At 36.7% G+C, this 18,753-nt stretch overlaps 2 protein-coding genes across 2 annotated transcripts; one reads left to right on the top strand and one right to left on the bottom strand.

The window, feature by feature from the left end:
- Window positions 1-1,230: 1,230 nt before the first annotated feature.
- On the bottom strand, window positions 1,231-7,849 carry LOC137817967 (uncharacterized). The gene is made up of 7 exons (XM_068621190.1): window positions 5,927-7,849; window positions 5,469-5,726; window positions 4,543-5,232; window positions 3,565-4,383; window positions 2,634-3,320; window positions 2,323-2,541; window positions 1,231-1,770 (listed from the first exon to the last, which is right to left on the bottom strand). Exons 1-7 carry the CDS (start codon window positions 7,847-7,849, stop codon window positions 1,231-1,233), a joined length of 5,136 nt encoding a protein of 1,711 aa, XP_068477291.1.
- Window positions 7,850-11,669: 3,820 nt separating this feature from the next.
- On the top strand, window positions 11,670-12,254 carry LOC137817966 (secreted RxLR effector protein 161-like). The gene has a single exon (XM_068621189.1). The coding sequence runs from the start codon at window positions 11,670-11,672 to the stop codon at window positions 12,252-12,254; it is 585 nt and encodes a 194-aa protein (XP_068477290.1).
- Window positions 12,255-18,753: the final 6,499 nt, after the last annotated feature.

Below are 18,753 nucleotides of genomic sequence, written 5' to 3'. Positions count from 1 at the left end.
GAATAACATCGCAAGTGTCGGCCTGCCGATCGCCCACATTTCACGCGCTCGAATCCAACATTCGCTAATAGCCGATCGCCCTTATCTTAATTGCTCGAATTTAACATTCGCAATTTTATGGCCGATCGCCCTTATCTTAATTGCTCGAATTGTAACATTCGCAATTTTATGGCCGATCGCCCTTATCTTAATTGCTCGAATTGTAACATTCGCAATTTTATGGCCGATCGCCCTTATCTTAATTGCTCGAATTTAACATTCGCAATTTTATGGCCGATCGCCCATATTTTGTCTGCTCGAATTTAACATTCGCAATTTTATGGCCGATCGCCCTTATCTTAATTGCTCGAATTGTAACATTCGAAATTTTATGGCCGATCGCCCTTATCTTAATTGCTCGAATTTAACATTCGCAATTTTATGGCCGATCGCCCATATTTTGACTGCTCGAATTTAACATTCGCAATTTTATGGCCGATCGCCCATATTTTGACTGCTCGAATTTAACATTCGCAATTTTATGGCCGATCGCCCTTATCTTAATTGCTCGAATTGTAACATTCGCAATTTTATGGCCGATCGCCCTTATCTTAATTGCTCGAATTTAACATTCGCAATTTTATGGCCGATCGCCCATATTTTGACTGCTCGAATTCAACATTCGCAATTTTATGGCCGATCGCCCATATTTTGACTGCTCGAATTCAACATTCGCAATTTTATGGCCGATCGCCCATATTTTGACTGCTCGAATTCAACATTCGCAATTTTATGGCCGATCGCCCTTATCTTAATTGCTCGACTTTAACATTCGCAATTTTATGGCCGATCGCCCTTATCTTAATTGCTCAAATTTTAACATTCGCAATTTTATGGTCGATCGCCCTTATCTTAATTGCTCGAATTTAACATTCGCAATTTTATGGCCGATTGCCCATATTTTGACTGCTCGAATTTAACATTCCCAATTTTATGGCCGATCGCCCACATTTTACTTGCTAGAATTTAACAAAAATTTATGGCCGGCGCCCGAACGAATGGCTGGCCGACTGTTTAAACTTCTCAAATTTCATGCCAAACTCTGATAAAAGAAAAGATGGACGATGTGTTGATAAAAATGAAAAAAGCACCGGGCGATACATCAAAAACAAAATAAGAAGGCCACGCCCCAGCCTCGGAAGATGCTAAAAGAAAAAGGGGAAAGGCCACAACCCGGCCAAAGGTATAAACCTAATCCCGCACTTCAATGCACTCACCCTCGTCGGCTTCGGCCTCCCTATCCTGAACCTCGGCCTCCCCTCCTTCGGTCCCGGCCGGTTCAGCCCTTTGAGCAGTCAGAGCGGCCACCTCAACACTCGGCATAATCCGACCCTGATGAACCTCACAATCAAGGTCGAACTCCCCAGTAGCCGGCGGCCCTCCATATAGCACGTGCGCTTGACGCACGGCCCTTTCAAAACACTGCTTCAGTAACTCCTCGGCCTCGTCATAGTTCTCGTCGAGTTCAGCTTCGACTTTGGCCTTGGTAGTTTTAAGGGCAAGCACCTCAGCGGCCGACTCCGCGAGCTTCTCGTCGGCCCACTTCTTCAACTGGGCGACCTCAGCCGCCGCCCTCCTCCTCTCGGACTCTAGTTGACGCCTCGCCTCGCCGGCCTCACTTTGGGCCAACTCTTTCTCGGCCACCTCCTTGGCAATCTTGGTGGACAAGTCATCATTAGCGGCCAAAGATTGCTCCAAGGACTGAGCGGCCTCCGAGAGCTTGTGCTCCAACTGCGACACGGTCTCCACGTGTCGGTCTTACGCCTGGAGACCGTGTTGGAAGAGAACGACCGCACGGCCAAGGGAGCCCAACCGTCTCCCATCATCAAAGACTCATCGGACATATCTAACACATCTGTCCTTGGCCGACTGACGAATGGCCGAGACCTTCGTATACTTGGCCGACTGACGAATGGCCGAGACCTTCGTATACTTGGCCGACTGACGAGTGGCCGAAACCTTTGGAGACTTAACTGAGATGGTCGAAGACCACACTTATTTGGCCGATGGCCTACCCTCACCATGAGAATTTGGCCGACGGCCGAACCCTATTACGATTAACGCTCAAACCGAGATCAGTAAAGCTAATCCATCATCAAGAATTAGGTAATGCAACCCTAAGCTGTATCCACCTCGATAAACGGGCCCAACAAGGTAGGCCCATTAGAATAATATAAATAGCACGCATTCCAAGGAGTAAGGTATGTCATTATTACTGTTCACCTACCTGAGAGCTAACCACCCGCTTTACTGACTTGAGCGTCGGAGTGCCTTCGCAGGTACCCCCACCATCCGGTGTACACCCGACGACCGAGTCCCGAGTGCCGAAGGAGAAGCAGAAAGAAGAGAAGGATCCCAGTCCATCACCCAGCCACCTGCCCGACTGAAGGAAGGAGAAGAAGACTTCAACAGTTCTCTAGGTCCCATCTCCCTAGCAGGAACAGTCCTTAACACCAATGTGAGTTCCCAGTCAAGTATCAGTACCTCAAGGTTGCAGATATCCTAGTGAAAGAAAAACAAATAAAAGGGTGAGCACTGAGTATTAAAACATAGAGAGAGAGACAGAAAGTGCGCATTGCATGCTACTTAATTACCTTTAGATCAAAGAAAATGAATTGTCTGTTAGCACCTCCAAATAGCTTCAACTCTGGGCAACCCCACATGAATAATTTATTTAACACAGGGCAATCCAAAGTAAATGATTCTGGGTAGAAGTAAATGAGCTCTGGCAGATGACCAAGATACAGTGCAGTTAACCATGGGAACACAAACACCGCTTCTGTGTCCTCTTCCTTTCTAACAATTTCATGCAATCCATCACAAAATACTATTTGAAGTTCGTTAAGCTTCTTAAGATTTTTTGCCAAGGTCAAAGGAAACACAGTTTGAAGGTTTTCACATTTACTGACATTGACTACCTTCAGATTCTGAAAGCTTTGAGTTCCTTTACCGTTTCTTTCCCACACATCCTTAAGTTGTGCCAGCTGTTGTAAAGTCAATTTCTGCAAGTGGAATATTGTTCCAGTACGCTCTTCAGCATTCATCTCAAAAATTACCTTTACATTGTTGCAACCTCGTACTTGCAGTTCTTCTAAGCTCCTTAAATAAGGAAGAATATTAGATGGAATTGCACATGGTTGAATTACACAATTCTCAAGCTTCAAAATTTTCAAACTATAAAACCAGCTATTTTGCTTTTGCAGACCAGCTCCACTTTGCCACGTTTCTTGTAGCTCTTGATGTTCAGAAAGGCTCATCTCCTCCATGCCTTCAAAAAATTTCTGTGAATATATATTGTGTGTGAGTCATTATATAATAACTATTCCACTCAGACAATCACTTGTCATTGATTCTTTAAAAAGATAACTGTAGCTAAAACATAATTATTTCTCGTTTTCTATTTACCACAAATTCACACAAATTTTTAAGCCCACTAATTACATTGTTTTAAGTTAACTTTTAAAACTGGGGACAACAAAATTGAAACGAAAATTTAGTCAAGAAAAGTCATACATAATTACATACCTTTTCCCCGAATATTTTTTGTATTGTAGAATTTATACCTCCTTCCCAGCAGAATCGTTTGTTCTCTTTTCCATGTATAACATGTATATTTTGTAAAATTGGTGAGCTGGAGACTGTTTCAGAAAACTTATCCATATTATAACATGCACTCACTACAAATTTCTCTAATGATGGGAATTCAAAGTCACAATCAGAGACACAAAAACTCTTGAGGTTCTTCAGTGAAACAAGCTCTAGGGCTTTCAATTGTTGAAAAACAACTTTGTCCGATTTTTCTCCATCTTTTCTTACTATTTCCATCAGGGATTCACATTTCACTACCTTCATGGAGTTGAGCTGAACCAAACTTTTTGCAGTAGATGCTGACATTAGACTTTGCAATCCATCACAGTTGACCACTTCTAGATTTGTCAAGCGAGTAAAAGATACAGAGGAAGGTGCTATAGTAATCATACAGGGGCAGTTCTGTAAAATCAAGAACTCTAACCTTTCAAGAATTATGTCTGGTTCAAAGCCTATCTCTTCAAGATTCGGCAAGTCTATCAACTTCAAGCTTTTCAGATTTGGAACTACTCCCAAGTTTTCAATTTCTGTATCTTCTTTTAGAGGCACTATCTTTTCAAAGAAACAATTACTCAATGATAGGCTTTTCAAATTAGGATTTCTGTGTAGAAAAGAATATAAAATCTCAGTATCCATTAATCTAGACAAGGAAAGCTCTTCTAAGTTATCCCTTCGATGGTTCCTTTTACCCATATAACTGCTTGGTGACTTTGCATGCCAAGACTCAATTTGCATGGACTTTAAGTTATTGATTACCTATAATCGACAAACATCTAAAGAAAAGGATGGGTACAGTAATATAAATTGTACATATATTTAAATTAAAGTGGAAGAATATATTTCCATTTTTATCATTTTCTATTTAATTTTGCATGTATTGTGTGGTTTAAGAGTTGAAGGGCACAGTACTAGTACCTCTTCAGGAAAGAATACATGAACAGGATTTCCTTCTGCATGCTCTGTTGCTTTGTTGAATGGTTCCAGATTGTTACAAAGTTCAATAGACAGCTCATTCAATGGACATGATAAATCATAGGCTGTTGGATAGAAGCTCGTAAGTTTTGGCAGTTTTGAAAATTTGATGGTGCTTAGTTTAGGAAAGTTAAATCTGGCTCTATCCTTGTTGGTAGCTTCGGCAACAATTTCACTCAATCCATAGCAATCACGAACCACAAGAGATTCCATATTAACAAGACTCCTTGCTACAGAAAATGGAAATATATATTCCAAACTGTCACAATATTGTGCCCACATCTTCTTCAGTTTGTTAAACTTAGGCATCCCTATTCGGTCTTCATTATTGATTTTCCACACAAGCTTCAGTTTTGGGAGTGTTTTTAAATAAACATCTTGCAAGTTATTAGCTACATCCCCAACTTGCTCATGTATATTAAATATTGCTTGCATGGACCTGCAATTTGCAACTCTCAAGTTGCATAGACTCCCAAATATTCCCTCCATTACATTTTCAAGTTTGTCACACTCCTCAATGATTAGAGTGTCTAGTTTGTTAAAGGAGTCTGAAGGGAGTTTCGGATTCCATATCTTGCTCAAACTCTTCATGTTGCCAAGTTTCATATTCTTCAATTTTAGAAAGATGCTACCCTATTTTGGTACACAGTAGCCATTAGTTAATGGAATTAGATGTAAAATAGAGAAACCAAATTAATAAACAGAAAAACATGAAGTACTTTGGTTATAATAAAAACTCTTAAAATTTGAAATGGACTAATATAACATTTATAGATCTACAATACAAACAAACAACATCAGTTATTGTACTCTTTGAAACTACGATTGTGGGTTTGTAACATTGAATCTAATCAGATCAATCTTCTTACCATAATATCCTTCTCTGTATCTCGTTCAGGAAGGAAGATGCTTCTCATCTTATCACATTCACTTACATAAAGGCTTTGAAGATTCACCATACTCTTGGCCATTGTAGATGACATCAAATATTTTAATTTCCAACAACCATTAACATCCAAACGTGTCAAATTTTCAAAAGATAATCCTTTTGAAGAATGGTCTTCACTCCATATAACGTCAATCTGGATATAGGACAACTCCAGTCTCTCTAATTTTGAAACTCCAACCTGCAAAGAGACACACGTGATTAGTGTCTCAAAAACTAGGGAATTGATTTTGACTTTCTCAACTTAATTTTCTTAATAGATAAATAACCTTCTTCTCTTTTTAAAGTGTAACTCCTTACAATATCCTTTTACTTTAACAAAAAAAAAGAGTGAAAAAGTAAGTTTTAACAAAGAAATTTAGAGGATAATTTTAAACCCACCTTTTCGTGGAAGAGTTTTGTTTCCTCTCCTTCTATAGGAGGAATGACATCAAACCCAATAAACTCAGACAAAGATTGTAGCTTCAAATAGCGTAATTCAGGAAGCGTAAGAAGCTCAGTTTTTTCAGGGTTGCTTTCTGATCCCACATTGATAATTTCCTTCAAAGAGTTACATTCAGAAACTTCAATTGTTTCAAGGACTTTTAAAAGTCTAACCACAGAAATTGAGAAGACATTCTTCAATTCACCACAGAGATTGATCTTGATGACTTTCAGTTTACCAAAAGAGGGTTCAGAAAGTTTACATGAGCATAATTCATTCATCTTCAGATTATAGAGACCTAATGATTCCAAGTTTCGAAAAGCTTTCTCAGGGTGCTGCCTGTCCTTTGGATGGATGAGAGATTGAATGGTAGAATTATTTACAATCCACAAATGTTTGAGACATGGAAATCCTTTTAAATTCAATCTATAAAAAAGGTCGTGGACAATATTATGGGCTTTATGGACACTATTGTGCTTTTCATGGACGGTATTAAGTTCTAGAAACAAATTTTCTACTCCTCCAAACAGCATTTTGATCCCCTTTAGAGAATGAATGTCAGACCCATTTTCCAATTGTACTGCCAAAAATTTCAATGTTTCATATTTCTCTGGCATTTTGAAATCAGTCTCTAAAAATGAACTCAAATCTCCAATAACAATCTTGTAACTATATAACTTGTCAAAAAACAAATTCCTTGGCAAGTAGGAATCATTTGGGATTTGTATGTCTAGAGTTGTCAATTGATTCAAATGTTTCAAATCAGAAAGAACAGCCACTTTACTTTTACCTGTTTGTTCTTCATCCTCCCATTGAATCAAGGTATTTCTCATATACAACTCCTCTAGACTTATCAAGCTAGATATGACACCATATGGAATTCTTTTAAGTTGAGAGCAATTACTTATGTCAAAAATTTGTAACATTTTTAACCCATTCAACTCATCTGGCAAACTCTTAATATCAGATCCTGAAAAACTAAGAATTCTTAACCTTTTCAGCTCTCGTATGATGAATAATTCCTCATCTGGCATGCAGCATTGTTCTAAATAAAGCATTCTAAGTTTATGCAAGCATGAAATTGAAGAATCAATGAGGTGGAGATGAATACCAGTCAATATCAACACTCTGAGTTCTTTCTTTCCTTCGAAGAAGTTTTTAGGTATTTTCGGACGTGGATTATTATTGACAATTTGAAGGACTCTAAGTCTTGGATAGTTTATTCTCCCGGGAAACTCTTCAATGAAGTCACAATGATGTAAGGATATAGCAGCATAGCTTTCAAGGTTATCAGGCCAGTCATCTACTTTTCCCTTTGTCAGTGTAAATAAATGGTTTTCGTTATATGCTATTGACAAAGCTGCAGTACGAACAGTATCCGGCATGGTAAAATGGTCACTTGAATAACTGTCAGACAACAGACCTGACTCTTTTCGCTTTGAAACCAACGTATATACTTTGTCTCTGGTTTGCCTTGCTGTGTTGATTCCTCGAAGAAAACCAAAGCCAATACAATATTTGACCAAGTCCATAATCAATGCATCATGACCCATGCGAGCACAAAGCAAGAAAGTGTGCTTGAGTTCCTCATCCAAAAGCTCATAACTCAACTTTGTAGAAAATTCAGGTGCTCTAGTTAAGTTTTGAGATTCAAGTTTTCGGTTAGTTTCCTCCCATACAGAAAGGCTCTTATTTTTCAGTGCCCTTGCAGTGGTAACTATTGTCATTGGCAACCCTTTACACTTCTTGGCAATTTGAGCTGCTAATTTGTCAAATTCAGAATTCTTGCCACCTATTCCAGCCTTTTTCTTGAACAGCATCTCTCCTTCCTTCTCCTTTAAGACTTCCACGGGGAAAATATACTCTTCTTTCCCTTCCATTTGACTTGATAACACTTGTTTGATTTCAGAAATCATCAAAATCTTGCACCCTTTGTACTGTTGAATAAACTTTAATGTAATTTGTGGGTTTTAAAGTTAGAAGTTACTAGAAAAGAGTAGAATGGGAGTTTGGATATGTAAAAGGTCAAAAGTTGTGAGTGGGATTTTAATTGTGTTGTTAGTGGGGTTTTAAGGCCATAATGAAGACTTCTCTAGAAGAGCTTCCTAAAGCCTATAAAAAGGATGCTCTCTCATTTGTAAGAGGCACCACAAAAAGAAATACAATAGAGAGAATTACAAAGAAGAGTGTTTCTTTAAAGAAATTCAAGTGTGAGTGATTGTCTGTTATTTTACAATTTGGTATCAAGAGCCAATGGCGAATGTGACGGGTCAAATACCGCTACCACGGTTAACGAAGGCGACCAGATATGACAACTGGAGCATTCAAATGAAAGCTCTTCTCGGTTCTCAAGATTCATGGGAGGTGGTCGAAGAAGGTTTTGAAGAACCAACAAATACCACGGGTTATACGGCGGCTCAAACCAAGGCGTTGAAAGAGACGCGATTGAAAGATAAGGCAGCTTTGTACATGTTGTATAGAGCTGTTGATGAGGCAATTTTTGAGAAGATTGTTGGTGCGTCCACTTCAAAGGAAGCATGGGACATATTGGAGAAGGTGTTCAAAGGAGCTGACCGAGTTAAGCAAGTGCGTCTACAAACTCTGCGTGGCGAGTTGGAGAACATGAAGATGATGGAGTCAGAAAGTGTATCTGACTACACCACGCGTGTACAGGCTGTGGTGAATCAACTCAACCGAAACGGTGAAACGATGACCGATGCACGAGTTGTGGAGAAGATTTTGAGAACATTAACAGACAATTTTGAGAGTATTGTGTGCGTGATAGAAGAGTCAAAGGACCTTGCGACACTCACAGTCGACGAGCTCGCCGGTTCTCTCGAGGCACACGAGCAACGAAAGAAGAAGAAGAAGGAGGAAACACTCGAGCAAGCACTTCAAACCAAGGCGTCAATCAAAGACGAAAAGGTACTCTATCATCAAAATTCTCAATATAGAGGGCGTGGTCGTGGAAGTCGTGGAAATGGTCGTGGTGGAAAAGGCAGCAACCATGAAGGGTACTATAAGGAGAAGGAACAGTCGAGCCAACCAAATTGGCGTGGAAGAGGACGTGGTAGAGGAAGAGGCGGCCGATGGAATTATTCCAACATCGAGTGCTACAAATGTCACAAATATGGTCACTATGCGAAGGATTGTAACTCTGACAGATGTTACAATTGTGGTAAAGTGGGGCATTTTGCAAAAGATTGTCGTGCTGATATAAAGATAGAAGAAACAACCAACCTAGCCTTGGAAGTCGAAACGAATGAAGGTGTTCTCTTGATGGCTCAAGATGAAGTCAACATTAACAATGACACTCTGTGGTACCTCGACTCAGGAGCAAGCAACCATATGTGCAGTCACAAGTACCTATTCAAAGATATGCAAAAGATTGAAGATGGTCATGTGTCATTTGGAGATGCATCAAAGGTGGAGGTCAAAGGCCGAGGTACGGTTTGCTACTTACAAAAGGATGGCTTAATTGGGTCACTCCAAGATGTTTATTACGTACCAGACCTCAAGACCAACATTTTGAGTATGGGGCAACTCACGGAGAAAGGTTACTCGATATTTTTGAAAGATCGACTCCTACACTTGAAGAACAAGCAAGGGCGTTTGGTTGCTCGAATCGAGATGGCAAGAAATCGGATGTACAAGCTGAATTTGAGAAGCATACGAGAAAAATGTTTGCAAGTCAACATAGAAGATAAGGCATTGTTGTGGCATCTCCGTTTTGGTCACCTACATCATGGTGGACTAAAAGAGTTAGCGAAGAAGAATATGGTGCACGGGCTACCCAACATGGACTACGAGGGAAAATTTTGTGAAGAATGTGTGCTCAGCAAGCATGTGAGAACCTCGTTTCCAAAGAAGGCTCAATATTGGGCTAAGCAACCTCTCGAATTGATTCATACCGACATATGTGGACCAATTACTCCAAATTCCTTCGGCGGTAAAAGGTATTTCATTACCTTTATCGATGATTTCTCACGAAAGACTTGGGTTTATTTTCTGAAGGAAAAATCCGAGGCATTTGAGGTGTTCAAAAAGTTCAAGGTGATGGTGGAGAGGACAACTGATAAACAGATCAAAGCTATAAGATCTGATAAAGGTGGCAAGTATACTTCAACGGCTTTCATGGAGTATTGCGAGGAGCAAGGCATAAGGCGATTTCTAACTGCACCATACACTCCTCAACAAAATGGTGTGGCTGAGAGGAAGAATCGGACCATTCTCGACATGGTTCGATCAATGCTTAAGAGCAAAAAGATGCCAAAGGAATTTTGGGCGGAAGCTGTGCAATGCGCCATCTATGTGCAAAATCGATGTCCACATGTGAAGTTAGATGATCAAACACCACAAGAGGCATGGAGTGGACAAAAGCCAACAGTTTCTCATCTCAAAGTGTTTGGTAGTGTGGCTTATGCACACGTACCAGATCAACGAAGAACGAAGCTTGAAGACAAAAGCAAAAGGTATGTTTTTATTGGATATGATGAGAAGACAAAAGGGTACAAGCTACTTGATCCAATAAGCAAGAAGGTGACGGTGAGATGTGCAAATAAATGAAGCAAGCGAGTGGGATTGGAACAATTCTTCAGAGGTTATGATTGAAGTTGGAGAATCATCACCGACAAGTATAAATTCCGAAACAACCGATGATGAAGATGAACCACGACAACCTAAAATTCGAAGTTTGCATGATTTGTATGATTCGACAAATGAGGTACACCTAGTATGTCTTTTGGCAAATGCAGAAAATATCAGCTTTGAAGAGGCGGTGCGAGACAAGAAGTGGCAAACTGCCATGGATGAGGAGATTAAAGAGATTGACCGCAACAACACATGGGAGCTAACAAAATTGCCAGAGGGAAGTCAACCCATTGGTGTGAAGTGGATATTCAAGAAAAAGATGAATGCTCAAGGCGAGATAGAGAGGTACAAGGCGCCACTCGTTGCGAAGGGATACAAACAAAAGGAGGGAATTGACTACGATGAGGTGTTTGCTCCCGTTGTAAGAATGGAGACAATTCGATTGCTCATTTCCCAAGCGGCTCAATTTAAATGGCCGATATTTCAAATGGATGTCAAGTCGGCATTCTTGAATGGTGTGCTTGAAGAAGAAGTCTACATCGAACAACCACCTGGGTACATGAAAATCGGAGAGGAGAAGAAGGTGCTAAAATTGAAGAAGGCACTTTACGGGATGAAGCAAGCACCGCGGGCATAGAATACTCGTATCAATACATACTTCAAGGAGAATGGGTTCAAACAATGTCCTTACGAGCATGCTCTTTACGCAAAGAATAGTGGAGGTAACATGATATTTGTTGCTCTTTATGTTGATGATCTCTTTTTTATGGGTAACAATAATGAGATGATAGAAGAGTTTAAGGGCACAATGAGATTGGAATTTGAGATGACAGATTTGGGATTGATGAAATTTTTCCTTGGCTTGGAGGTTAGACAAAAAGAGACGGGTATTTTTGTATCACAGAAGACATATGCAAAAGAGATTTTGAAGAAGTACAAGATGGAAAATTGCAACCATCAATACCAATGGAACCAGGTGCAAAACTCTCAAAGTTCGATGGAGGAGAACGTGTCGATGCAAGTAGATACCGGAGTTTGGTAGGAAGCCTTCGTTATCTCACATGCACAAGGCCGGATCTTTCATTAAGTGTCGACATCATAAGTCGGTTCATGGAGGAACCAGTTTACTCACATTGGAAGGCATTGAAGCGAGTCCTACGGTACATCCAAGGTACTGTATCACTCGGATTGTCCTACTCAAAAGCAGGAGATTACAAGTTGGTGGGTTACTCTGACAGCGATTGGTGTGGAGACATAGATGATCGGAAAAGTACATCGGGATATGTATTCTTTATGGGCAACAAAGCATTTTCTTGGCTTTCAAAGAAGCAACCGATCGTGACGCTATCGACGTGTGAAGCTGAATATGTGGCAGCATCATGGTGTGTATGTCATGCGATATGGCTGAGAAACTTGTTGAGTAAGATGGAGCTAAAGCAACTAAATGCAACCGTGATTCAAGTTGACAACAAATCAGCAATTGAGTTGGCAAAGAATCCAGTGAACCATGAAAGAAGCAAACACATTGACGTTCGTTTTCACTTTATCTGTGATCATGTGAAGAAAGGAAGTGTGGAATTGGTGCATGTGGCAAGTCAAGATCAAGTTGCTGATATCTTCACAAAACCGCTACCGAAAGTCTTTTTCGACAAATTCAAGAAGATGATTGGCATGATGGATGGTAGAAACATTTAAGTTTATGGGGGAGTTTTGTTGAATAAACTTTAATGTAATTTGTGGGTTTTAAAGTTAGAAGTTACTAGAAAAGAGTAGAATGGGAGTTTGGATATGTAAAAGGTCAAAAATTGTGAGTGGGATTTTAATTGTGTTGTTAGTGGGGTTTTAAGGCCATAATGAAGACTTCTCTAGAAGAGCTTCCTAAAGCCTATAAAAAGGATGCTCTCTCATTTGTAAGAGGCACCACAAAAAGAAATACAATAGAGAGAATTACAAAGAAGAGTGTTTCTTTAAAGAAATTCAAGTGTGAGTGATTGCCTGTTATTTTACATGTACTGAGGAACAGTTTTTTCCGTTTTCACCTTATCCGAAGCATCAACGGGGGATTTTCCTTCATTCGCCTTCTTCAAACCACCACCAAGGATATCTCTTTTTTTGACACTCTTCACGCTATCATGAGCACCGGGGGAATTTCCGTCACTGATATTCTTGGAGCTATCAACATCAAGATTTTCCTTTGAAATTTGTTACGCCATCATCTTTCTCTAATTCAGATGGAATCCCCAGCAGGTTAAAGTTCACTTCTTCCCAAAGATCATCTAGGATTATAAGCGTGCTCTTATTCTCATTATTCAATATCTGGTGAATCCTAGCAGCTCTAGCAATGTCACTTTCCTCCTCCAATACAACCCCCAACATGTCAACAATTTGTCCTTGGATTTTTCTTACGTCAGGGTTTTTTGTCACACTTGCCATGGTCACCACTTCGAACATCTTATCTTTCAAGGCTTTCTTCACAACTTCTTTCACCAAAGAGGTCTTGCCAACGCCACTCAACCCATGAAGACCGATCATTCTAACACCTGGCTTTTGGAATTCATCAGTAATCTTTTTCAGTGTCATTTCTTGATGTATAGTTTTCGTAACCAAGGTTTGAAAAAAATGCAGCCATGGAGGGTGGCCCAGACCAATAAGACAAAATGTCAAACTTTGTATTTTGCAGCAACCCATTTGCCTGCTTTGTGATATCATCTGCTTTTCTACTTCGATGATACCTTATCCCCGGCTTCGGAAGATAACCACTTTCGAAAAAGTCAAACACTGCACAGTTATGGCAATTTTCGTCCTCGTGGAAATCCTTATATGCGAGAATGAGTTTATCCACACTCTCTATCCATTCTTTAACTTCAACGTGAATTCTTCTTCCATGTCGACGTTCTTCCTCGTCAACGGTATGCTGAATAGTATCTCTCTTCTTCTTGAGCTTCTCCACAACATCTTCTTTTCTTGCTTTCCATGCTTGTAATGGCCAACATGAGTGACTAATTCTACCCTTAGGAATTTGGAGTAATTTGTTCAAACTCTTATGTATTGAGATGATATTTAAATATAATATTTTGTTCTTGATGATTGGTATTGTCATTTTATTTGTAATACTTGTTTACATTATTAGTCCTTAGATTTGACTGAAAAATATTGTCAATATCAAATCAAATCAAATTATTGTGTCATGATTAGGATTTTAAATAACGGTTTCTTGTAGATTCGATATCCGTCCTTAGGGACAAATTATTACATGTGACAACATGGTACACTTGCCACAAAAAAAGTCATCAATGATCTAGCACTACGTTAGATTGTCTGAGCTTAATATTATTTTAATTTGAAAACTAAACGACAACTATTAATAACCAAATCAGAAAAATAATACTTTAACAATTGAAATAATCATTAGTAAATGAAATTATATCTATATATTATCCTCAATCACTATTTTTGTTCTAAATCAAGTATTTTAAAACACTTATTTTAACAAAAACTATTAAATATTACATGATTTAAGTTTAGATAAGGCTTAAACAAGTTTCAACTTCTCCATATATAATTTGTTTTATTTTGAGTATTTAATAAATTTTTCTTTTATTGTGTACCTAATAAATTAAATACTTTTGTTTAAATTAAATTTCTCAAGGAAATATTTTTTGTATTTATTTTATTTTAAGTCATTGAAATATTTAAAAATTTGCTTTGGGTCTTTCAATATTTTTTACCATATAACAACTTATATGGTTTGCTTCGTGAGGTTATAAAAAAATTCATAATGTGTCTCTTTAACAATTTTAAATTTTTGTAAAAATAGGTTTGACAAATTTATAATAAAAAAACACAAAAATTGATCTAAATATTACTTTAGTTTTATTCAAATTTTATATTAATTAAAATATTGAACCATATTTTACTCTTAGATTTAAGTAACTTTTTAATAAAAAAAAGTATCTACCAAAAATAAATGACGATCCTTTTTAATATATGATCTCCTAGTAAAAGATAAAGACAGTGATTATTTAAAAAAATCAAAGAAACAAATATATACATATGAATCTTGTGATAAAATAACATAATAATTTAAAAAATATGGACACTCAATCATATATTCTCAGACAAACTTACATTTATTTTTATTTTTTTGATAAATTAATTATTCATGTGTGTGCTATTGTTGAAAGTGAGTAGAGTGTTATTTTCTTGAAACATGTGTGTTAGAGAGGGAAAGAAAGTAAATATGTTGTGCATAGAGTATGGAGCATAAGGTAAGAAGGATATGATGGTACCAAAATAATTGTGTTTATTCATATTCTATAATAATGTATTAAATATTTCCTATTTAATGTATGCATTTCATATTTTTATTAGAATTATTATTAATTTTATTTTAAAAAATAATATATTACACATTATTTACTATTTTTATATAATAATAATTATTAATAATTATTTTTTATAATAAAATTTAGTGATATCTATACCTATATATAAAGGGATTGCCCACTTAACTGCTCTTAATTTTTTTTCCTATTTTATTCTTATATTAATATTTAATTTTATTATTGTATTATGGTCATTGTGTCATTTCTTATTCCCTCTTAATTGCTCTCGATTTTTTTCCCATTGTATCCTTATATTAATATTTAATTTTATTATTGTATTATGGTCATTGTGCCCTTTCTTATTTTTTTCTACAATATTTGGTATACGTAGTGGGGCGGTTTTGAATTGAAAGAGAGGTGGAAAAACGGTTTTGAATTGAAAGAGATGTGGAGGAACAATTATGAATTGAAGAGAGGTGGAGGAACGGTTATGAATTGAAAGAGAGGTGGAGGAGTGGTTATGAATTCACTACAAAAAATCATGTAAATAACGACAGTTTTAATATGACGGTTATTAAAAACTGTCATAATTATCAATATAATACGACACTTAAATAACCGTCATATTTCATATTCAAAATATGACATTTAAAACTGTCATTTTATAAAATATACAATGTTTTGATTTTTCATTTTTATTCCCTCCATCCTATTTACTTTATTTCCCTCCATTTTCATTTCCCACGCTTATTTAAAATTTTGATTTTCCAAATTCTCGTTCTATCCTCTAAAATTTTCTAAAACCCTTTTAAACCCTATTCCAACGCCAGTTTATAGAGGGCAGAACTCCTTCATCGTTGCGTGATGCTGGTTCCGGTCATAAGATGGAGCAATGAACCCTTCCAAATACTTCACAAAGCTCCTGTTGTCGACAACGATCAAAGCCCGCTCAAACTGTCTCGTTTCTAATGCGTTGATTTTGATGTAGGTGGAGATCTGCATCGGACCTTCTGGAGGGTTTTGCGGTGGGTGGTGGCGATGGACTCTATCGAGGACGGCGTCGACGACAATGTTGGCGAGACGCTTTTGTTTGTTGAGAGGGATGTTAGGCTTGTCGAAGTAGCGGAGGAGGTCATCAGGATCGGCGTCGTCGAGGGACTGCAGAGAGGGTTTAAATTTATTGGAGCCGCAGTTGCACTCATCTTCTCTTGTAATTCAATCCCTAACTTCTCAATTAGATTTGTGTTTGGAATAGTTACATGATGTCTTTCGAGTTTCAATTTTTTAGGAACTTTTGTTGTCCTATGCTTAATTTGATCCTTGCATGAAAAAGAAAAAAGGTAAACAATATATGTTATGATTGGTTGATTCAGTTGTTTTTTTGTAGTTTATGTGGTTCAATTGTTTTGTTGGATTCAATTGCGTAGCTTCAAATCGTAGATTTAGTTTCTCATAGATATAGGTTGATGTTGATACTGGATAGTTTTTGGTTATTCATTGCTTTGTTTGGGTTTCGATGGACAAAATTAGTTTGTTGAAATTTCTTCACTCTGTTTTGATTCTTGAAATTGCTTGGCAGAAGAGCTTGAATAGCTGTGTATTTAAACATAGAAAGAGGGATAGTGAGAATTTTTGTTAGCTCTTCATTCTCTGATTTATCTTACTAAGAGTTGTTTGAAATGATAGAGGAAGGTATGGGAGCTGCCTATGGCACAACAAAGAGTGGTGTGGGCATGGCTTCGACGGAGCATATTCTCTCTATATTAATTGTATCTTGCTGCACTCATTCTCCTTTTATCAATTATAGATGTGTGAACTGAGATATTCAGAAGTGACAAATATATACTCTAGAATTGTGGATTGCAACTTAATGTTATTGAATTGATTTGCGCGTTATCCCTTTTTCCAACTTGTAAATGTAATTTATTACTAATCATTGATTGTGTTTATCTTTTATTAAAAATATTTTGTTCTAGAATGTAGATTTATAATTTTACTCCTCTGTTAAATTTCTGCTCTATGCACGCAGTTTCTAGGAGTTTGAGATTTATTGGAAGAACTTGAGAGAGGTGAAAAGGGAATTGGAGATGAACCGTTAGCTATGGAATGGATGATGTTGATGATATATACATGCAGTCTGCTTCTACACTTCAAAGCCAAGTTACTTACTTTTCTCTACCTTGCTGCTTGTATGAGCAGTTTCATTAATTTTATTTCATCTACCTTTTTATAATGAAGGGCTTGTACTATAACTCTAAAAAATGTTAAAGAGGGACAAAATTAAACTCTTGAACAATTTTAATGATTTTCTTAATATTTAAGATGTTAAAAGCATTAAAAAATATTTCTACTTTTCAAGTTCATTAGCATGCAATATTTCAGCTTTAGCAGTAGCATACAAAGACGAAGATGAATAATCAAACAAAAAGAAATAAACGGTACACTATATACCTTAAGATGTAATCACAACTTTTCTTAAACTTATCTTATCACTCTCTATCATTTATTTTTCTTTCTACATAGAGGTTATATTTTCAGTAGGATAAAGTGTAAAAATCTTAAGTCAATTAAAATATGTATATTATTAAATTTTATTTTATAAATTGATTTTGTGTTACTCAAGGTTTAAGTTACAAGATTAATGTTTCATTGTTTTTCTCTTTTTTTATTGTAATTTCTATTATAATATAATTTAAAGAATAATCTCCTTGGCATTGTGACTGAAGTCAATTATTCACGATTTAGAATTGTTGCATGGTTATTTCTTGGTGTGAGTGAGTCCACCGTCGAATTGGTTTTCATTTTTCTCTATATATTTGCCAAATTTAATACTTGTGGGGCCATTTGTTTTTTTTGGGTTTAGAACAATTCCATTTCAGTCTATGATGTTTTGATGCGACACTCAATCTTGAAATAATACATATAGGGTCCACGTTTTTATTGCACATAAATTACTATTTAGTGTCTATTTGTAAATTGAAATTTTAAGTGAAAATATGAATTTTGTTTCACATTAATAAAAATTATAGGTTACGAATATACAAGTGTGCATGTCATTATTCATTTAGGTACTGTATGACCATCTACAATTGTGTTAAAATTGTTATTTGATTTTTCTTTGTAAGTTGAAATTGGTGAATTGTAAATCTGGATTGTTTTGACTATTTGTATACTATGAGCTATTAATATATTTAAATATTTATTTGTGTCTTTTATTTGATAATTATAAACATACAAATTCATTAACTAAAAATTATTTATTTCAGGTATCAATTATGAAGATGGTGCTCCATCACCTAATCAAGTAATAGGATCAAGTGCTGGAAGCAAAACTGATTAGGGATGTGTGTTTTAATTTTAAACTTAATTAGGGATGTATGAACTTTTTATGTGTTTTAATTTTCAATTACATATAAACTTTTGAACATTATTATGTGTGTTTTAATTTTAATGAAATGAATAGATGATTATAACTTTATACAATATTTTATTTTATTATGAAAAAGTGGTAGTTAAATTTTATAATTGTATAAAACAGCTTATAAAAAAATTATAAAAATGTGGTGGTTAAATTTTATTTATTCAGAATTAAAATTACGTCAGTTAAAAACGTCACTACTTATGTATATTATGACGCCAGAATCTTATTTAATGAATGTAAATTGCGACAGTCATAACTAACACTACTTACGTATATTATAGTGTCAGAATCTTCTTCAATGAATGTAAATTGCGACAGTTATAACTGACACTACTTACATATAAAAAATGTCACTATTTACACTATGTTTAAAGTGACGGGTGTTGCGGCGGGTAGAGTAAAACCGCCACATTAAACTTTGTGGCGGCCAGTTCTATGGCGGTTTGGG

The sequence above is a fragment of the Phaseolus vulgaris genome, chromosome 10, assembly GCF_000499845.2.
Source record: "Phaseolus vulgaris cultivar G19833 chromosome 10, P. vulgaris v2.0, whole genome shotgun sequence".
Taxonomy (NCBI): Eukaryota; Viridiplantae; Streptophyta; class Magnoliopsida; order Fabales; family Fabaceae; genus Phaseolus; species Phaseolus vulgaris.
This window is presented reverse-complemented; position numbering and strand designations above follow the sequence as displayed.